We start from the raw sequence: 22,058 nt of genomic DNA, 5'->3' as shown, positions 1-22,058 counted from the left end.
ATGTGGGCTCTGAGAAAATGATCGTGGGGGGGGGGGGGAAGGTTGTATTCTGGGGTACAGTAGGGGGAAGTAGGAATAGTGAGCAAATCTTTTTACTTCCTTAGGTCTTAGTTTCCGTCCATGTAAAGTAAGAGAGTATAAGCTCTCTTCTAGCCCTGGCATTCTAGGGTTCTGTGATAAATAGGAGAAAACTGAAGGCCAGAGAGGGGAATTGATTTATTCAGGATCACACAGCAAGTTGGCAGCAGAGCTGGACACTGGAACTAGTACTTTTTCTGTTAGACTGTGCGTAGCATTCATCTCTTTAGCCTGTGCTCTGTTGGAGAATTGTGGAGCATCTCTCAGTAACCATTTCGAACTTCCTCATTGTCCGGGGAAGAAGTTCTCTCTTATTTCTGGGCTTCAATCCTGCCTCTAGATTCTGGGTTCTAAGTTGGAGGAGGCAGCTGGGGTGAGGGATTAGAATGGGGTGGGGATGGGGGCTGGGGCCAGGCTGTGGGTTGTTGAGAGGGCTCAGGATGCGCCCCATTTGGAGTGGAACCATGGGTCATGGAGGCACCAGTTCGAATGTTCCTACCTCCCTCTTGCTCTGCTCAGCAGATGCTCCCTGAAAGGGAATGGTGGTGACTCACTCACACCCTTCGTTACCAGCTCATTGCTAATTATGGTTAATGAGCATTTGAGAATAACAAGGGGCAGCTGGCAGGAGCTGATCGTGAGCTGAGAGCTGAGCTGAGCTGAGTGAGGAGTCCCAGGGGGGTCCCGCCCTCAGTCCCGGAGGAGAAGGTATCTTCCAAGACCAAGGGGCTACAGGGATGAGGGAATGCAGACTGTTCAACTGGGACTGAGGCTAGGTGTAAGGGACAAGGTTGGTGGGCCTGGGGATTGCCCCTAGGTTTTAAGGCCAGTTTGAATGTTGGTCTGCCCTCCTCCCCCACTCTTTTTCCTCCTCCAGACATACTCTGAGTAGCTCAGCTCCTGCCTGCTGGGATGAATCCAAGCCAGGGTCTCAAAATAGTCTGGAGATGAACCAGGCTCCCTCCTCTGCACCTCTCCACTTTCCACTAGCACCAACCAGGCCTGGCCCAAGATGGAGGAGTGGTCTCACTGGGGCTTACTACCCAAGCCCCATCCTATTGAGGGGGTAGAAGGACAGAACTGTCCATGCCAGGATGTGCCCCACGTTAGAGACATCTGGGCTCATCTGAATGATCTTCGGCAGATGTGGGTCAGGCTGTCTGGCCTCCCACTCAAACTCTTTCCAGGTTTTGGGGGTGAGATTTATCTCCTGATCCAGGAGAGCTTCTGGCTGCTGTAGCTATCCCAATCCCAGAATAGATGGGGGTCTGACTTGGGATGGTCCCTGAGCTCCCCCTCAGAACCAGCTTATTGCTGTCATACTAAGTAGGCTATATATTAGGGTGGGTAGAGGAAACGAGGGTCTTTTCCTTTCATCTCCTGTCCAGCAAAGGGTGATAATGGCCTCTAAGGGACTTTGAGGGCTCTGGGCAGGGACAGGACTTCAGGGAGATCTAGTCTGGGTAGGGATGAGAGCTTGAAAGGAGGTAGGGAGAAAAGAGAGGTTTGGGAGAGGGAATGAATGGTGCTTGATGGGAGTGTCCTTGGGGAGTTAGGAGATAATGAGGAGATGGAAAGGACTAAAAAGGGATGGGCTGGAATGGCACCATAAGCCCGAAATAGAGTCAACACCCAGGAGTTGCATAAAAACAGAGTTTCCCAGGATGCTATGCCACTTGCACATGCATACACAATGTACACACATGGGAACATATGTGCATAAGATTGGACCCATATGCCCCTAGAAACTGGTTCTCAATTCCATCTAGAGTCTCTGGACTCCATTTCCAGTGGGGCCTGACCTTTCATTCCTTTGAGGTACTGGGGTGGGGGGGCCAGGGACAAAGACTGCAGATTGAAACTTCCCTCTAGTCCTTGGAAAGGCACTGGAGGAGGGTCCTTGTTAGGGGCTTTAGAGCTGCAAAACCCCCTAATCAGCAGGTTCTCCTATGCTATTTTTACAGCAGCCACTGCTTGGATGTCAAACACTGTCTAACAAGCCCTGATTTCTCTTTTCCCTGCAGCAATCTGGAAACTGAGAAGCTTTGCGGTAAGTTGGTGCCAGATCTCTGATGGGTCTGGCTCTGCCCTGATGGATATTTCTGTATTTGTATGAATTCAAGTATATATTCTGTGCCTATTTGGGGGGGTGGTACATAAGGACTGACCTGTCACTCTAGTAGTCCAAAGCCAGTGGTCTTAAAGTCTGGGTTCTAAAAAATATCTCTGCTCTAGGGATTTGGGGACCTCTAAGTTGAGGGGGATAGGACTTGTAACCTGATGGGGATTGGGAGACATTTCAGGGGGAGAGGGTTACTGGTAGCTCTTTGGGATGTGATACTATTAAGAGATGAAAGAGAGCTGTTTGTTCAGGTCTTGCCTTTGATCTTACCCCTTGGGGGTGGGGAGGGGTGGGGAGGAGAATATTAGCTGGGTCAGGTGTATAAAGGTAATCCACAAGCCAGGTTCCCAGGCCTCTCTGGTTCTGAGTCTCTGGATTCAGAAGGGGAGGTCCTTCCCTTTCTCCACCCCTGGGTAGAGCTTGCCAGGACATTGGTGGGTCCTGAATCCTAAGTATAACCTGGAAGAGAGGTGGTCCCAGACCTCCCTTTCCCATCCCTTCCATTCTGTCCTTCCCCCAGCTTCCTGTATTTTGTGCTTCCAAGGGCTGTTTTTGACCTGGGAAGGCTGGGACTTCTTCCCTTATCCTCCCTCATCCCTTCCTGGGGCTTCTCCATAGCCTCCCCTTTGGTCTCCTTGTTGCCAGCCTCAGAGATCACATCAGTGACCAGACAGATGGGGATTTTGGGAAGGTGAGACAGGTAGAGGACCTACCTGGACAGGAGGGACCTGGCAGACCTAGGTGTTTGGGCCCCGAGGTGGGCAGACATACCATAGTGAGTGTTCTCAGTTATCTTTTCCTATATTTCTCTCCACCCAACCCTAGACTATTTCTCAGAGCACCTGGGTGCCTACAGACCCGTTCTGGCTGCCCTGGAGGCCCTGAACAGCGCAGTGCTTGCTGCCATGGATGCCACCAAGCTGGTGAGTGGGAGCTTAGGTTTACAGACCTCTTGGGTGCTCTGCTCTCTATGTTTCTATGGCTGGCTGGGCAGGGGTAGTGTTGCTGTTGGAAGCATCAGCCAGCACCAGCACAGAGGGTCATCTGTGCCAACACATTATCTGTTCTTAGATGCACACAGCTAGATGACAAATCCATGCAAACATATGTGCAGGCACTCATGCATTCTGTTCTTCCCTCACCCCTTTCCACTCTCTTTCCTGCCAGTGGAAACTGTATGTGGGTATGATTGAGTGTTAGTAGGGGTGTATGAGTATGAATGTGCTGCTACCATGTGTAAGTATGACCATCACTGTGGTAGACATGGGGAATTGCAACCTGGAGGAGTTTCCCTGCTTGGGGACAGGAACAAGGACTTAGTCCATGTGAACACAGGCTTGCCAAGGCAAATATATGACTAGGCAGATAGGCAGGAAGCTCCCTAGAAGTTGGTGGGAAGTTCTGTGGAATGAGCCCAGAGTTGGAAGCTAACTGGGGCAGGGCCAGCTTCCAGGGGACACAATGGTGGGGTCTGAGCCTGCAAATAAATATTGATATATGTAGCTGGGGAGGCTCCGGGGGTCACTCTGAACCCAACAATGCTGGCTTTGAAGTTTGCCTTATTCTACCAGCTGGCAGATTTGCATTGTGGGAAAAAAAAACCCAATAGATCTTGACTCAAAGGACCCAAGTTCCAATATTGATTGCCCTTACTATCTGGGTGACCCTGGGCAAATTACTTTACCTGTCTGAGCCTCATTTTACTCATCTTTAAAATGAGGGATTTATGCAGATGACTGTTAAGGTCCCTTCCAGCTCTAAACCTATGGTTTTCCTTCCATGATCTTGCAGAAAAGAACCCCTAGAATACACCACAGCCCCTGTGTGTGCCTGGGGAAGCTGAGGAAGGCAAGAAGAGGAGAGGCTGGGAGTGAGGGGGAGAGGAGGGAAGCATCTGGCTTGGGCAGGTGAGACAGTACAGGGATTCTCTGAGCAGGGAGAAGAGGAAGAAGGAAGCCTATGGGAGCTGGATCTGGTCAGATTCCCTTCTTCCTGACCTACCTCAATCCATTTTCTTGGAGTTTCACTTAAAGGCAACCCAATTAAAAAAAAAAAATCCAACCCCATCAGGAGATCAGTGCTTCCCTGGTTGGTGTTCATTACACGGCTCAGTTTGACTAACTTTGCTTCTACTTGTGAACACTGTTCACACTCAAGCACACTTATTTACACTTTTTACATGTCTCAGCCCACTCAGACCACAGTTGTGGTCACTCACAAGAGCTGAACTCCCAGCTATCACGCATCCTCGGCACCACCCAGATGCCGCTTCCCCCCGGAATCTCCAGAGAGCCCAGGTGCTAAGGCCCTGCCCAGATAGCTCTGTGATCACCATCTAGGTCAAGGAATTACCTGCCAGGGATTTGAAGTTGGGCCTTTAGGCATCTATCTGCCCTTCTTGTCAGAGCGGGCTCCATTTCCAGGGTCCTCTGTGGGCCTCCCGAGTGTCTGTGGCGACATTCCAAGCCTCAGGTTCAGCTAGGTCCCTTTGAACACCCCCTTTTATTCAATCAAATACTTCATGCACACAGCCCGCACCTCGTTCCTCATACATGGCGCGTGATACCCAGAGGCGATGGAAGGGGCGGAGCGAGCCAGCCATCGAGCCTCCCACCCAGGCTGCCAGGCCCCGCTCAGGCTTGGCCACCAGCTGCGGATGCAACACCGTCCCCGAGGTCGCTGCGGGCCTCTGTTGCTGCTGTTGCTGCTGCTGCTTCAGGCACAGGGCCTCCAGCTCCAGGCCCAGCCTCTGAGGGAAGCCAGGGAAGAGCGTGGAGCCCCCCGCCACCACCACGTTGGCTGCTAGCTTGGGCCGAATGGTTTCGGGCACCGCCTGCAGCGCCTGGAATGCCAGGCTGGGCAGGCCTGGAGAGCTGTGGCCCAGGAGGCTCGGCTGGAACAAAGGTTCGGGGCAGCGGAAGAGCTCATTGGTCAGGGTCACGAGGCAGTCATTGGCTGTGTGGAAGCTAGTGGATGGGTGTTGGGGTGTGGGGGAACGCTGTAGCGCGGCCTCGTAATCTAAAGAGACATAGCAGAATTGTTTCTTCAGCTTGGTGATGGCGCGCCGGGGGAGGGCTTGTAACCTCGGGTCAGGACAGGCCTCCAGCAGCAGTCCGTGAAGGTACTTAGACAGGGCGGCCCCCGCCATATCGAGCCGGAACGTGGCCTTGTGCCAGGTGTGGCCGGCGTAGATGGGTGTGGTGTGGCACACGCCTGCCCCGGCCTCTACCGCTAACCCGCTGAGGCTCCCCCCGGAGCACAGGGCCAGCAGGCCTGTACTGGCTACGTGAAAAGCTGGCACCGAGAATCTCTCGAACATCAGCTCGGCTATCTTCTCCCTACTACTGGGTGGACTGGTGGGTGAGTCACTCATAAGGACAGGCCAGTTTTTAGGGCTGGTCTTCAGGCCACAAGCAAAGAGGTGGCTCCATAAGCTCTCCATGGCTTCCCAGTCCACTACCATCCCGTGTTTCAAGGGGCGACTTTGGCTCGGGGCCATGCCCAAGGCGTCCAGGTGGCAAGGCATGCCTCGCATGGCACTGGTACAATTGGGCAAGCAACTGGCAGTCTTCAGTATAAATCGAGGCTTTTCTTCCCCAGCAAAGCCCACCTTGGTGAAGCCACTGCCATTGTCGATGACCACAGCTATCCGGCCCATGGCTGTAGGCCCAGGGCCAGCCCTGCACTGGAATCAACACTGATGAAAAGCCTGTCCCTCTCCCGTCTGGAATGGCCACTCTTTGAGATTCTACCCCTTCTATAAGAGGCTCTGGCCCTTCCACACGTGGTTCCTGTAGAGTTACAATTACAGTATTTATGAAGTGTCTACTGCTACGTGCAGGAGGCAGCTAGGGGACATAGTGGATAGAGCACCGGGCCTGGGAAGATCTGAGTTCAAATATGGCCTCAGACACTTCTTAGTTCATACTAGTATGAACCAGGATAAGTCACTTAACCCTGTTTGCCTCAGTTTCCTCCCATTTAAAATGGGCTGGAGAAAGAAATGGTCAACCACTCCAGGATCTTTGACAAGAAAATCCCAGATGGGGTCACAAAGAGTAGGACATGACCGAGATGACTGAACAACAGTAGCTATTTGCAGGGTACTCTACTAGGAACTAGGGGACACAGCTTAGTTAGGGCAGGGTCCTAGCACCCCGGAAGGCTAGAATGAGGATCAGGCACCTCCAAGGGTACGCATTGGCATATGCGGTATTACATGGCAAGTGCCTGAGAAGGGGGGCAGGGATGAGGAAGGCTGCATGCAGAAGGCTGTTGTATGAGTGGGGCTTTAAAGGATGTCAGAGATCCATCAGATAAAGAAAAGAGAAGTCATGCCAATCCCAGGGCCCGTGGCAGGGTAAGGGAAGTAGAGAGAGAAGGGCTAGTCCAGTGGGCCAGCTTGGAATATAGAGGGCACAGAGGGGAACGATGAGACTTAAGGCTGGGAAGGTAGGGTGGTGGGCTCTGATTGCCAAAGAGCAAGAGTTGGCACTAAAGATATCAAATCTGTGTCATGGGTAATGGTCTAGGAGGAGAGAGCAGAATGGAAGGGAGGCTCGCACAGAGTCTATCATAATAGTCCAGGTAAGTATTAGTGGAAATTCATATCAGGGTGATAGCAATAGGACTACAGAGGAGAGAACAGATTTAAGAGATGCCACAGAAATGGGAGTCCACAGGGTTGGGTGGACTGGACTGACCTGACATAGGTGGTAAGGGAGAGGGAAGGGTTAAAGGTCATAGCTCAAGTTTTTCAGTCACTGGGGAGCAGGTGGATGATGGTGCCACAAACAGAAATAGTGATGTCAGATGGAGGACTGGTTGAAGGGAGACAGTTTGGGAAATGTTGAGTTTGAGAGGTGGGCTGGACATCTAGTTGAGTTTATTCTGGAGGAGGCAGCTAGATGGCTCAGTGGATAGAGCACTGGGTCTGGAGTCAAGATCTGAATTCAAATCTGACGTCAGACCTTTAATAGCTGTGTGAACTTCTGTTTGCTTCAATCCACTGGAGAAGAAAATAGCAAGCCACTTCAGGATCTTTGCCAAGAAAACCCTGTAGACACTTCTGGCATGCCATGATCCACAGGGCCACAAAGAATCGGACACCACTGAATGTATAAACAACTAGAACACAAAGTTGCAGACTTGGAGTTTAGGGGAAAAAAAGATCAGTGCTGAAAATATAAATGAAGGAACCTTCTTGCACGGAATGAAATCTTCCTGAGGGTATGAAGTGTTTTCTTTTTTGTCTTTCCTTTTGTCCACAAGTCCTTTCCTTGTGTCCCCAGCTCCTAGCAGAGTGCCCGCTACAACCAAAGCACTCAAAAATGCTTGTGTGTTTTTTGGATTCGTGAAATTGACAATGGAGAAGATAGAGAAGAGGCTTGTTGGATGAGGCAGAGGAAGGAGCATTGAAGACAGTCTGAACTTGAACTCTGTGCTAGGCTGCAGGTGCCTCTATGATCCTGGACAAGCTGCTTTTCTCTTTTTAGTCCTCTGTTTCCTAATCTGTAAAAGGATGGGGTCAGATCAGATGACTGCTAAAGTCCCTTGTGTTTCTATGCTGTGAAAACTATGGATCAATTCTTGGGAAACACAGGTATTTAACTCCATAAGCAAGGTTAATTTAGGAGAATAACAATCATCAAGGAAGACTGAGAAGGAAGTTAGTCAAAGAGGAGAACCAGAAGACTGTGCTATCTGCCAAAACCAAGGAAGGAGAGCATATTCAAGGGGTGAGTAGTTGATATCAAAAGAGCTGCAGAAAGTTTAGGGAAGATAAGAGAGAAGCCAGAAGTTCTGGAGTCTAATCCCACCTCTGATACCACTCAGATGACTTCAGCTAAATCATTTAACCTCAATGGACTTCAATTTTCTTATCTGTAAAATGATGGGGCTGGACTAGTTCCCTACTATGTCTAAATCCATGAGCCTATACTCTGGTGGTTAGGAAATGTCACTGGTGAGCTAGGAGGGAACAATTCCAGTTCAGTGATGAGGGGCTGAAATTATATTGAAGAAGTTGGACCAGAGGGCCAGTCAAAGACTGGACAGAGACAAAGGTGGTCAGAATCTTCTAGGCAGAAAGCAGCAGAGCTCAGAGGACAGTGCTGAGGTAACAAAAGTCTTTACCTGCAAGGGAGGCAATAACTAGGGGCTGATGTCATCAGTTATACTCTCTTCTGTGACCCAACCAAGGAACCTGTGCCCCGCCCTGAATTATATTTTGTTTATTTGGTCCCCACGGCCCAAGCAGCTCCTACTGCCTTTCCTTGTCTTTTTTTTTAAACCCTTACTTTCATTTAAAATTGATACTAAGTATTAGTTCCAAGGCAAAAGAGTAGTAAAGGCTAGAAAACGGGGGTTAAGTGACTTGCTCAGGGTCACATGGCTAGGAAGTGTCTAAGTCATATTTGAACCCAGAGCCTCCTGTCTCTTGGCCTGACTCTGCTGAGTCACTTGACTGCCCTCCTTGTCTTCTGTTATTCAGTCATTTCAGTTGTGTCCAACTCTTCATGACCCCATTTGGGTTTTTTTGGGGGGGAGGGAGCAGAGATATTGTAATGGTTTGCCTTTCCCTTCTCCAGCTCATTTTATATGTGAGGAAATGGAAGCAAACAGAGTTAAAGAGCTTGCCTAGGGTCACCCAGCTAGTAAGTATCTGGGGCCATATTTGAATTTAGGAAAGTGAGTCTTCCTAACTCCAGACTGGGTACTCTATCCACTGTACCACCGAGCTGCCCTCCTGCTTGTACTTCTATTGTCAGAACTGGAATCTGTCCAAGGGTTAGGATTCTTATAGCCTTCCTTTGTTTCTCCCCTTTTTCTTACCTTTTTCCGTCCCAGTCAAGGATCCGTCGAAGTGAGATGCCTCAGTCAGAAGTGATCTGAGGGAGCAACTAGCTACTGCTGTAGGGATTATGACCTCAAGGACTGGGCTATGCCTATCAGAATCAAGCCCTCTCCACCATCTCTAGAATGCTGTCCCCTGCAACTCCTCATTCTCATATTCTGCTCATCCCTCCCCCTCTGGCCCTCTCTCCCTGTCTACACAGAAAGAGTGTGACTCTTTTAGGTGCTTGCTGGAAAGGTAGACCCTTCAACTGCTGCCTCTTTTGGTTCTAATGATGTTTTCATTGGTGAGACCCAGGTGAATTCCAGAAGTGGAGATAGGAGGGAAATGTGAAATAATGCCTGAAGAGCCATGCCCAGTGACAGGAACAATAATAAGATCTATGGCATCTTTCAGAGGACTTTGGACTGCAGTGGTCAGGGAAAGTTTAATTGAAATGAGATTTTAAATGAGCCTTGAAAGACTGATGGGATTTAAGCAAATAGGGCCAGAGAAGACCTTCCAGGTAGAAGAATGGTATAAGAAGCAAAGGTAGATGTTTGAGAAAGTAAAAGCCTTGTTTGGGGAGATAGCGAGGAGACCAGTTGGCTAACGCATAAGCCTCAGGAGCGAAAAGACAGGATTGGAAAATTAGGATGGAGTCACATTGTGGAGAGGGCCTCAAACATCAGTTTAAGGATTTGCATTTCTTTTTATAGGTAATAAGAGCCAAGGAAGGCTTAAAAAAAACCCCACCCTTACCTTCTGTCTTAGAATTGACACAACTATTGGTTCCAAGGCAGAAGAGTGGCAAGGGCTAGTTAAGGGTTAAGTGATTTGCATGCCCAGGGTGACACAGCTAGGAAGTGTCTGAGCCCATAATTGAATTCAGGGTCAACTGACTTCAAGCCTGGTGCTGTATCCACTGTGTAACCGAACTGCCCCAAATGAAAGCTTTTGAATAGGGGAGTAAAATGATCAGATTCGGATATTAGGGAGGTTATTTTGGCAGTATGTAAAGGATTCATTGGAGAGAATAGACCAAGGCAAGAAGTCTGGGAGGGAGGCTGTTTCAGTAGTTTAAACCAGAAAAGAGGGACCAAAGTAGGTGGTGACAGTGGGAAAAGAGAGAACTGAGAGGTAAAGATAGTCAATGTGGAACTGGCAGGACCTCGTGATTAACTGGTTATCAGTTGTTTGTGTCCAAGTCCTCATGATGCCATTTGGGGTTTTCTTGGCAAAGACACTGGAGTGGTTTATTATTTCCTTCTCCAGCTCATTTTACAGGGGAAGAAACTGAGGCAAACAGGGGGAAGTGACATGCCTAGGGTCATACAGCTCCTGAGTGTCTGAGGCTGAATTTAAGTCTTACTGACCCCAAGCTCAACACTCTTATCTACTGGGCCACCTAGCTGCACTAATTGACTGGATAGAGAAGAACTAAAGATAAGGGTTCCGGTCTGGGTGACTGGGAGAATGCTGGTATCATTGACCGAAATAAAGGAATCAAGAGCAGCTGCAAGTTTTTTAGGGAACAAAATAAAGATTTTGGTCTTGTACATATTTAGTCTGAGATATATGAGGCTATTAGTAGAGATGGCCTGCAGGGGGTTGGAGTTGTAGACTTGGAGTTTGGAAGAAATATCAAGGCTATCGGATGTATATATTTATATATGTACATATGTGTGGAGAGATAGATTGGGGAATTATCTGTGAAGCAGGACAGTTGAAACTATGGAAGTAGCTGAGATTCCTGAGGGAGGAAGCCATCCCAGAGGATGTAGTAGATGCTGTGTCCATTTGGGCTAGTTCAGTTGCCTCCTTCCACTGTGCCTTATTCATGGGGGGTCAGAGATCCGAATTGCCCAATTCTTCAGCAGTTCTCCAGACTAGAGCACTAAGAAGGAGCCTCAGCAGTCAGGAGGCCTGGATTCTCATCCCAGTTTTGCCATGACTAACTCCTAGTTAATGGAAGTCTTTTCTCCTCTCTGGGCCTCAGTTTTCTCACTTGTAAAATGAAAGGATTAGATTAGATAGTCTCTAAGGCACTTGTACCAGAGAGGAAGCAGTGTGCCAGATTTAGAATTGGGAAACCTGGGAATGAATCTTAGCTACCTCTTTACTGCCAGTATAATCTTAGGCAAGTCATGACCTTTCTGGGCCTGTTTCTTCCTCTGTAAAATGAAGGGGTTGGACTGGGTTCCATTTAAGGGCCTTCTGGCTCTGTATCCAGGATCCAATGATTTTCAGGCTCTCTCAGCCCCTCCCCCCCCTTTTCCTTGACTTAACTCTGGGGGAAGAGTAATAAGTGGCCATCACCCTTTACCCCCTTCCCCCTCCTATTTCCATGCTTTGGACTCCACACTGGGGGTGGGGCGGCGGACCTGGACACACCAGCCTTGGCCAGCCACCTGAATGCTCCATGGTTTTATTGTCCTGCCTGTCCTGCTGAGGCTCAGCACTGGTGACGAGTCCGGTGCCAGTGCCTTTGTGGATGTGGCTGGGCCTCAGCCTCGCCCTCAGTCTCATTCTCAGACAACAGATGGGTGTGAAGGTCCTGCCAGGTCTGGGCACCCTTGGTACCACCATCCATTCCCCACCACTCCTCTTGTAGGTGGGCATCCAGTAGTAGCAAGAAGACCAAAATCTTCTTCATCTCATGAGTCTGAGAGTCCTCCCGGTGATCAGTCCCATCACCTGCTCCTCTCAGTGAGGAGGCTGCTAGTGTTGCTGTTGCCCCAGCCTCATCCTCTGGCCTCCCTGCCCAGAGTCCAGGGGGTATGCTGGTCTCTGCCAGTTGGTTCCTCTTGTCCAAGGGCAGGAGCAGCACAATCTTGGGCTATGGAAAAGGAAGAGGAAAACTGGTGAGACTTCTTGCCTCCATTAGAGGCTGGGTCCCTTTTCTATTGTGTAGAGGGAAAAAAACAAGAGTTGGAACCCACCAGGACCTAAGACTTAATGTGGCTGGTTTCTGGTGAATTCTTAAAGACTTTTCACCTCTATCCCTGGGTAGAGAGAAATTTACCAAACCTGGGATGGGAGATGAAGGGACCAATCCAAGGGGGCAGACTGTGGGCCAAATTGTGCCCCTCCCTAAGTATGGGGTAAGGGCTCAGAACATATAATTTTCATCTTTAGGCCAGGCCTGGGAAGGATCCAGGAACTAAGGGCATCCTCTAGCCTCCCCCAGTGGATCAGTGGGCCAGGTCTCTCCTGGACACTCACACTTGATTTTCTCTTCAAGTGGCCAAAGAAGGGCTTCTTCTTCTTGGCCTTCTCCATATCTGGAGGTTTCTCCTTCCGTCCTTGCTTAGGAGCCTTGCTTTTCTTTCTCGAGTTGTAGTTACCCATTGTGGGTAGCAGCCGTGGCTTTGGCTCCGTATATGCTCACGTTATGGTCCAGGACCCATCCTAAGCCTTGCCTTGCCCTCTGGGCTATCCTCTGTCTTCACCCTCTAACAACCCAGGTAGGGGATATTGTGACCTCATTAGGCACGACCTCATCAGGACTGTCTGGAATTCTCTTCCCTCCTGTCTTTTCCTCCATGAAGATTCTTTCTTCCTTTACTTTGAATGGAGACTCAGAAAGGCCCACACTCTTTCCCTTGCTATACTACTGACTTATATAATCTCTGATAGATCCCTTTCTTTCTTCAGGTCTCCATTTCCCTCTCTGTGAAATGATAGCGTGAGGTTAGGCAAGCTCTAAGCTTCCTTCTGGCTCTTAGTATTTTTTAAAATGTATTTTCCAGGCTCTTAAGTCAAGCCAACCAGTTTTTATTAAGTGCTAACAATGTGTCAGGGAAGATAGCTGGTGCAGTGGAAAAGAGCGTCAGGCCTGGAGTTAGGAAGAGCTGAGTTCAGATTTGACCTCAGACCTGCAAGCTCTGTTGTATGATCATGGACAACCCTACTTGCTTCACTTTGCATCTGTAAAATGATCTGGGGAAGGAAATGCCATACTACTTCACTGTCATTGCCAAGAAAACCCCCAAAGGGGTCAAAGAAGAGTTGAACATGATTGAAAACAAACAACTAAAAAATGATGTATCAGGCACTGGGCCAAGCTCTTGGAATACAAACACAAACAGAAAGAGAGTCCCTGACTTCAAGGGACTTGCTTTCTAGTAAGGAAAAAATAACCCAGAAGAGGAAAAGGAAAAACAAAGGAGGAGTGGCAGGAAAAGGTAAGAGAAAAAGGGGCCTGGTAGAGAAGGTCTGGAGACTCAGGATTTAAACCTCAAGAGAATGAAGTCATCACTGGCCTAGCTTTCTCCTGAAAATGAAGGTTCTGGGAAGAACCAGCCAAACTGGAAGGAAGATCCAAAGGGATGGAGTGTATTTCTAGAATAAGGAAGTTCTGTGGAATGGGAGAAAGACTAGAGAGTTAGAAGTAGAGCATGGAGAGGAATGAAGGCTATACTTTCCCTAGTGACAAAGACAATTATGCTGAAATTAATATCTATTCAGGGACCAAGTCTGACAATATTCTATCCTAAAAGTCACTTTTCTGCCATGAGGAATAAGCTTTTATTATATAACCTCTAAGGTTCCTTTCAGCTTCTAAATATGTGAGTCAACAGCCCATTCTCAGAGCTTTCATTGGTTTTTCTATCACTTGGAGTTTCTAGTGATCTTTTCATTTATATTTTTTGTAGTTCTATATGTTGTTTTCTTGGTTCTGATCATGTTTGTTCTGCATCAGTTCATAAGACTCTTTCCATTTTTCTCTGAATTCTTCCAATTCACATATCTTTTTGTACAATAATTTTCCATTATATTCACCTAGATATCAATTGAGCATCTACTATGTGCAAGGACCTGAACTGGGTATTTTGCATATGTGCATAGGAGGGTAGAGTTGCATGTTCCTGGAAGCAAGAGATGTTGATAGTTTTGTGTTTAATGTAGAGATTCAGTGTTTGTTTAGAGAGAGAGTGGAAGTGTATATGGAGACATTGAGATAGAGGCACCTGGCTTGGCCTAGTAGAACACAAGTTCTTTGAAGACAAGGACTATAACCTACTTGGCATTGTGGATAGGAGATTGGACTTGGAGTCTGGAAGACCTGAGTTTAAATTCTGCCTCCAATCCTTGATAGCTTCATGATTTTAAGCAAGTCATTTAACTGGTGTTGAGGCTCAGTTTCTTCATCTGTAAATTGAGAGGGCTGGACTTGATGGCCTCTGAAGTTCCTTTTAATTTTTTTAATTTGCATCTTCCTAATAGTGAATTAGAGTATTTTTTCCATGTGGTTGTTGATAACTTAGATTTCTTCCTCTAAAAAACTATCTATTCCTATCCTTTCACCACTTCTTAATTGTAAAGCTCTGATCCTTTTCTATCTTTGTATCCCTCGTCCAATGCCTGCCACACAGTAGGCACTTAAAAAATGCCTGTTAACTTGAATGTATGTGGGGCAATATTTGGTATATTTTATGGCACGTGGAGATATTGATGATGTGGATTTATCAAGGTTGTGTAAATGTGTGATCATGCCTAAGTTTGTATAGAGAAAGTGATTATACATGTGTGCATGTGTAGCTAAAGTTCAACTGTGTATGAATGGATACAATTCATGTATGTTTATGTGGGGAGAAAATGATTATTTGGGGTTATGTGTCTAAGCATGCATATAGGTCAGGAGAGGTAAGGGAGAGGGGTATGTGTTGGGGTAAAGTGTATATAGTATGTGTGAAACATATGCCTGTGTGGGGCTGATAACTGGATGTGTGTTTAGAATAGGCACGTGTCTATGAGTGGGCAAGGATGGATGGAACTGTGTATATATGTATGTATGTATTTATATGTATGTAAGGAGATTGGCTATAATGCTTGAGGTATATGCCTATATATAGAAGGAAATTCAATTAAATTCAACAAACATATTAAGCATTTACTATGAAACCATCCTTTTCATCCTTTCTTATACCATAGTAGTATTCCCATCACATTCATATGCCATAATTTGTTCAGTTATCCCCCAATTGATGGGTAGCCTTTCAGTTTCTGATTCTTTGTCACCTCAAAAAGAGCTTCTATAAATTTTTTATGCGTAGGTCCCATTATTCTTTCTTTGATTTCTTTGTGGGGATATAGACATAAGTGAAGAAAGGGTCAAAAGGATAACAATTTAAAAACTTTTTTTGCTATAATTCCATGATGTACTTATCATTATCTTTTTTTTTGTCAGTTTTTCCAATTTGATGGGTATGAGGTAGAATTTTAATTTGCATCTTCCTAATAGTGAATTAGAGCATTTTTTAAAAAACCTTTACCTTCCGTCTTTGAGTCAATACTGTGTATTGGCTCCAAGGCAGAAGAGTGGTAAGGGCTAGGCAATGGGGGTCAAGTGACTTGCCCAGGGTCACACAGCTGGGAAATGTCTGAGGCCAGATTTGAACCTAGGACCTCCCTGTCTCTAGGCCTGGCTCTCAATCCACTGAGCTACCCAGCTGCCCCCAAATTGGAGCATTTTTGCCATGTGGTTGTTAACTTAGATTTCTTCCTCTAAAAAACTATCTAGGGGGCAGCTGGGTGGCTCAGTGCATTGAGAGCCAGGCCTAGAGATGGGAGGTCCTAGGTTCAAATCTGGCCTCAGACATTTCCCAGCTGTGTGACCCTGGGCAAGTCACTTGACCCCCATTGCCTAGCCCTTACCACTCTTCTGCCTTGGAGTCAAGAAGGTAAGGGTTTAAAAAAACAAAACAAAACTATCTATTCCTATCCTTTCACCACTTCTTAATTGGGGACTGGCTCTTTTTCTTATGCATTTGAAGTTCCCCAAATATCTTAGAAATGAGAATTTTATCAGAGAAATTTGCTACAGAGATTTTTTCCCCATTTACCCGATTCTCTTCTAATTTTTGCTGCATTGGTTTTGTTTGTCCAAATGGTTTTCATTTTATGTAATCAAAATCATCCATTTAATCTTCTATGACCCACTTTTATTTTGTCTGGTCGTGAATTCTTACCCTAGAGATTTGACAATTTCTTTGCTACTGTAATTTGTTTATGATGTCACTCTCTATATCTAAATCATGTACTCATTTGTAGCTTTTCTTGAATATATAGTGTGAGATGTTGATCTCGTAGTTTTTGCCAGACTGCTTTCTGTTTTCCCCAACAACATTTTTTAAATTAAATAGTGAGTTTTAATTGTACTGTCTGGGATCTTTGGGTATATGAAATACCAGTGCTTTTTGCTTCAATCACCTTAATTTCTTAGTATCAAATACTTTGATGATTATTGCATTATATTTATAGTTTACCCAGTATCAAATCAGCCTAGCATTTCTGTTGTAAATCAAGTGTGGTCATAGTGTATTATCTCTATGATATGATGATGTATTTCTTATTAATATTTCATTTAAAAATTTTGCATCAATATTCATTGGGTGTATTGGTCTTTAGTTTTCTCCTTTGACATCTATTTTATTGATTAAAAACAGCTGCTAATTTTACTGGTGAATTTACTAGTTGCTTTCAATTTTGTTTAGTCTCTTTGATTTAAAGAATTTTAATTTTGGTATTTTCTTGGAAGTTTTAAATTTGTTGCTTTTCTAGTTCATTTTGTTGTGTGCCCAATTTATTGATTTCCTCTTTTTTTTTCTTGATGAAAGTGTTTAGAGGTTTAACATTTCTGCTAAGGACTCCTTTGACTATATCCCTCAAACTTTGACATCATGTTGACTCATTATTATCATTATCTTTAATGAAATGATTTATTGTTTCTGTGATTAGTTATTTGAGCCACCTATTCTTGCAATTAAGTTAGTCTCCTATTAATTTTTTAATTTAAACTTCAGTATACCTGAAAAAAAGTATTTTTTGCATTGTGGTCTGTAAAATGTGTTTAATTTTGTGCCCTAATACACGGCCAATTTTTGTGAAGGTGCCATGCACAGCTATGAAATATGTATATTTTTTGATATTTCTATTCAGAAATCTCAAGGTCTGTCATATGTAACTTTTCCAAAGTTCTATTCAGGTCCTTCACTTTGTAAGAATTTGAGTAATTTTATGATTTCTTGAAATATAATTTATAAGCTCTTTTTTTTGGTCATGGTTTTTCAGGTATTCTGATTACTCTTAAACTTTTCAATCTGTATTCCAGGTCAGTTGGTTTTGCTTTGAAGTACTTTATATTTTGTTCCATTTTTTAGTCCTGACTTTATTTTAATATTTCTTGTTGTCTCATGGAGTCATTAGACTATTTTGGTCCATTTTAATTTTTAAAAGTTTTTAATTTCTTGGGTAGGGTTTTGTATCTCTTGATCCAAGCTTGTGCACAAACTTTGACCCTTTGCTTATAGATGTTTTAGTTATTCTCTTTTGATTCTGAGTTTGTGCCCAGCGTATCCCTGTCACCCTAATAGTTCTCTATAGTGGCATTCTTTGTTGTCGTTTTTGTTATTTGAGTGTTATTCCGTGCTCTCGGGACAGCCAAGGATATAGACCTAAAAACTTTTAGTATTCCCAAAGTGGTCTGAACCAGGGCAGAGTCTTATCATTGACCCCCGGTCTGAGCTTTCCATTTCAGTGGCCTGGGTTTGAATCTGAGTGATACCCCAATTAGCTTGTTTTAGGTTGGAAGGTTCATTAGACTGTTGCCAGACTCAGTCACTATCAAAAAACTAGGTTTAGAAGAATAGAACTTTAGGCTCCCTATTAGTATGGGATATCTGCCCTGGTTATTCTGCTATAGAGTTCATACTGGGCTGGAGGCTGGATTCCCATTCTGTTGGTGGAGTTAGGTCCATACAGCTATTGTTTGCTTTAAAAAATAATTAGTTTGTTACATTAAAATTATCAGATATCTCTCCCCTCCCTGTGGTAGAGAAGAAGGAATCTTTTGACAAAAAAAAATTGTATATCTAAAACTATGTCTTGCTTGTTTTTAGTTATTCATTCTTTCTCTGGTATTGGGCATTCACAAGCCATTCTTCAAACAGTATTTCTGTTGCTGTATATAATGTTCTCTTGGTTCTGCTTATTTCATTCCTCATAGTTTCATGCAGGTCTTTCCACTTTTTAAAAAAAAATTAGCCTCCTCAGGGGCAGCTAGGTAGCAGAATGGATATAGTTCTAAGTCTTGAAGTCAGGAGAAACTGGGTTCAAATCTGGCCTCAGATACTTCCCTAGCTGTGTGATGCTAGGGAAATCACTTAATCCCAATTGCCTAGCCCTTGCCACTCTTCTGTCTTAGAATTGATAGTAAGACAAAAAGTGGAAGGATTTAAAAAAATAAAATTAACCTGCTCATCATTTCTTATGGCACAGTGTTCCACCACAATAAAAAGACACAATTAGTTTAGTCATTTCCCAGTTGCTTGCCACCACAAAGACTGTTGCTATAATAAGTACAAATATTTTAGACTATATAGGTTCTTTTCCTTTTCCCCTGATCACCTTTGGAAATAAACCCAATAGTGGTATTGCTGGGCCATAAATTATAAACAGTTTTATAACTCTTTGGGCATAATTCCAGATTGCTCTTCAAAATGGCTAGATCAGTTCACAGTTCCACCCACAGTGTATTGGTGTCCACGTTTTTCCACATCCCCACCAGAATTTTTCATTTTACTCATTTGCCATTTTAGCCAATTTGATAGTTGTGTGATTAGAGTTGTCTTGATTTGCATTTGTTTGCTTTTGAATTTGTTCCTCATTGTATATAGTCAGCAACAACTCCTCACCTTGAAATGCCACTCCAAGCACAGGTCCCCTCCTCAGCCAGTTGTAGATTTATGGTCCCCAACAGGGCTGAAAATGGCACAATCTGCCAGATGGCACTTATTCTATAGCCTTCACAAGGTGAAGGGGTCCTTTTTGTATGGTTCTGAGACCTTTCCTTTCTCTGGTTATAGCCTGTGGCATCTTTCTGTTCCTACTTGGTGGAATTCTCTGTAGAGCATGCTATTGGCTAAATTTTATCCCAGTATTTCTGGACTTGTCTATTTCCCTAGGTTAACTTGGGTTGGAAATATGACTCACTATGATTATTTTTCTTGGATTTCCTAATTAAGACTCAGGCTAGTGCATTTTCTAGATCTTTGTGGAGGAGGCATGTTGGGTGGAATTTGCCTCTACTTTTTCTTACTTTACCATCTTGGCTCTACTCTCTCTCTCTGGTCTGCTTTTAGGAAGATCATTTTGAGAAATGTACAAATGATTGATCAGAGAGGGGAGAGAGAGAGACAGAGAGATGAGACAGACAGGGGGAAAAGGGAGATAGAGAGATTAGAATTAGAGAAATCTAGGAGGCTATTGAAGTAGTTCACCCAAGAAGTAGTATGAAGAGTGAATCAAACTTTCTTTGTCTATCAATCAGCAATTTTTAAGTTAATCAAAAACTTAAGCATCTCTACTTAACACTAAGTAAGAGTGTTCAGCAAGTCACTTGCTAAAGTGGTTGACAACTCCAGAGGCCAATGCCCTGCCCCTGGACAGTGCTAGGCAAATTTAAAGACTGCAGTTGATTCCCGTAAAGTGGAGGAAGGAACAGGAAGTGATGTGGAAAAAGGACTTTAAAAAGTTCTGCACTTCCTGTCCAAGGGATTTTGGTCTTTGGCTTCGCTTCTAGCTGGAACTTTGACTCTTGGATTGCTTCTTGAAGGACAGTTCCCGGATCTTCTTTGGATTTTGGTGTTGGAGAACTTCACCTTGGGTGGGTAAGTAGCTGGCCTTTCTTTCCTGACTTCTGGAGAGATTGGCTCCAGAGAGACCTTTGTTTCCTGGAGGAGGCTCCATTGACAGAAACCTTGCTGAAGACACCCCCAGACTTCTGGCTGAGGATTGGAAAATCCATGTGGGGATAAGGGACATGCTGAACTCCACACTGGAACAGTGCTTAGTGTGATAGGCTAGATAATTCTCTACTTTCTTCTTACAGTTTCCCACTTTCACTCTTTCTACCTCTTTGTAAATAAAGCTACTAAAGGTCATTTTGACTTTAATTATGATATCTTTAAATCAGTGACCACAACATTACTATAGAATTCTCATATTAGCATAAAACCTAAACTTTAAATTCTTACATTGGTAAAGTTCTAAAGGGAACAGATCTGAGTTAGTTTGTAGAGGCAGAATTAATAATTGGTTAGATATGGCAGTTGATGGAGAGGGATAAGTTTGAGGATGACTCTGAGGTTACAAATCTCAGGGACTGGAAGGATGATGATGGCCTCAGTACAAATAGGGAAGTTTGGAAGAGAGGAGTGGGTTTAGGGGAGAAATTAATGAGCTCCATTTTGGACATGTTGAGATTCAGATGCCAACCTGCCATCTAGGAGAACATTTGCAATAGGTAGTTGGTGATGTAGGATTGGAGTTTATGACAGATTAGAGCTGTATATAGAAAGCTGGGTGTCATCTTGCCAGAGATGATAATTGAACCCATGGGAGCTGATGAGATCACTGAGAGTACTTAGCGACAACTGAAGAGAACTCAGGACAGAGCCCCAGGGGACATTTCGCCTTAGTGAATGGGAGATGATAAGCCAGCAAAAGAGATGGAGAAGTCAGACAGATAAGGAGAGAACCAAAAGACAGTAGTGTCAAGAAGTCTTAGCCAAGAGAAATTTCTGGAAGTGGGAGGTGTTGATGTGTCCAAAGAGTCTTGTGCCATGAGACAGGTCAAGAAGGATGCAGACTGAAAAAAGACCGCTGGATTTAGCAATCAAGAATTTGTTGGGTAATTTTGGAGAAAGCAATTTCAGTGGGGCAGAAAGCTAAATTGTAAGAATTGAGAAGTGAGTGAGTGGAAAAGTCAATGCAATGCATATAAATGACTTTTTTCCCCCAGGAGTTTGTCAATGGAAAGAGGAAGAGAGATGATGAGATATAAGATGATAATGTCAGGATATGGATATATGGATGCATGTGCAAGGGTGGGTATAAGGAGATATATGTTTGGGGGCATGTTTAATGTATAAAGGAAGAGGATTGGGCCTTGAGTCTAGGGTGTTTGTACATAGTAAGTATATAAGCATTATGGGTGAAGATATTGATGTGTTTGAGCACATATGTGTGCAGAGAGATTGTTGTTAAAATTTTTTTTTAAATCCTTACCTTCCATCTTAGAATCAATACTGTGTTTTGGTTTCCAGGCAGAAGAGCCATAAGGGCTAGGCAATGGGGGTTAAGTGACTTGCCCAGGGTCATATAGCTGGGGAAAGGTCTGAGGCTAAATTTGAACCCAGGACCTCCCATCTCTAGGCCTGGCTCTCAATCCACTGAGCTACCCAGCTGCCCCCTGTGCAGAGAGATTATGTAAGTGAGAATATAAGCAGGATGAGATTAACTGTATTTTGGGTATATGTATACAGGTATAAGTGGGCACCTGCATGGGGAGAGATGGATCTGTATATTGTAACTGTGGCCAGAGAGGAGGAGAGGAGCTTGGGTTCAGCCTTTCCAAGCAGGAAAGGGGAGAGAGGGTTAGGTTCTTGGCCAATGATGATGGAGGGAGAGGATATAAAGCCCAAGAGGGGCAACAGGGCACAAGGATGCCAAAGGAGAAGCTGCTGGTATGCTCATCAAGGCTTAGGGCCTGGAGATAAAGGCTGAAGTCCTTTTCCTGGAGTGCCTTGGGCCTGAATATATCCTCCCGGCTTTATAGGGAGAAATCTGGGGATCAAGCCCAGAATTCTAGGGGCAGACCCCATCTGCCTTCTCTTTCCCCAGATTTTCTCACACATAGCCTTGCCTCCCTTCCCTTCCATCCCTCTCCCTCTGCCCTCCTCCCATTCCTCAATGCTTCTCTTCCCTGGAGATGGGGGTGGGGTGGGAGGATTTAATTTCTCATCTGCTGCATTTCTGGGGCTTTCCGGGGCCTCCTACTGCTCCCAGCAGCTCTGACCTTTTTGTGGGGCCAGTGCTGCTGCTTCTCTGTCTCCCGGCTCAGCGGGATGGCCCTGAGGAAGTCTGGCAGTCCCTACAGGCTTAAATGGCCCCTTCTGCTCAGGGGCCATTGTGTGAGACCCAGGCTTCTCCCTCTGTTCCACCTCACACCTGAGTCCT

General features: G+C 45.1%; 3 protein-coding genes across 8 annotated transcripts in view; 1 reads left to right on the top strand and 2 right to left on the bottom strand.

Annotated features, from left to right (window-relative positions):
• NECAB3 (N-terminal EF-hand calcium binding protein 3) overlaps positions 1 to 22,058 on the top strand; it is a 35,583-nt gene that overhangs the window by 4,780 nt on the left and 8,745 nt on the right. For 4 of the 5 annotated variants that reach the window (XM_007474206.3, XM_056811759.1, XM_056811761.1 and 1 more), the window contains exons 5-6: positions 2,103 to 2,128; positions 3,026 to 3,123. In XM_007474206.3, the coding sequence (XP_007474268.1) occupies positions 2,103 to 2,128; positions 3,026 to 3,123 (124 nt within the window). Of the gene's footprint in view, positions 1 to 2,042; positions 2,129 to 3,025; positions 3,124 to 22,058 lie in introns of all 5 variants that reach the window. The other variant, XM_056811758.1, reaches the window with a different exon arrangement.
• On the bottom strand, positions 4,684 to 9,139 carry ACTL10 (actin like 10). Of its 2 annotated transcripts, none has more exons than XM_007474203.3 (2): positions 9,035 to 9,139; positions 4,684 to 5,991 (listed from the first exon to the last, which is right to left on the bottom strand). In XM_007474203.3, exon 2 carries the CDS (start codon positions 5,856 to 5,858, stop codon positions 4,707 to 4,709), a length of 1,152 nt encoding a protein of 383 aa, XP_007474265.1. In that variant the 5' UTR covers positions 5,859 to 5,991; positions 9,035 to 9,139; the 3' UTR covers positions 4,684 to 4,706. The 2 variants fall into 2 exon arrangements, with proteins under 2 accessions (XP_007474265.1, XP_007474266.1); XM_007474204.2 differs by lacking the exon at positions 9,035 to 9,139 and adding an exon at positions 6,904 to 7,205.
• On the bottom strand, positions 11,450 to 12,516 carry C1H20orf144 (chromosome 1 C20orf144 homolog). The gene is made up of 2 exons (XM_007474205.3): positions 12,261 to 12,516; positions 11,450 to 11,874 (listed from the first exon to the last, which is right to left on the bottom strand). The coding sequence occupies exons 1-2, from the start codon at positions 12,384 to 12,386 to the stop codon at positions 11,491 to 11,493; spliced, it is 510 nt and encodes a 169-aa protein (XP_007474267.1). The 5' UTR covers positions 12,387 to 12,516; the 3' UTR covers positions 11,450 to 11,490.

The sequence above is a fragment of the Monodelphis domestica genome, chromosome 1 (genome assembly GCF_027887165.1).
Source record: "Monodelphis domestica isolate mMonDom1 chromosome 1, mMonDom1.pri, whole genome shotgun sequence".
In the NCBI taxonomy this organism is placed as follows: Eukaryota; Metazoa; Chordata; class Mammalia; order Didelphimorphia; family Didelphidae; genus Monodelphis; species Monodelphis domestica.
The sequence above is the reverse complement of the archived record's forward strand: the minus strand, read 5'-3'. Positions and strand labels throughout refer to the sequence as shown.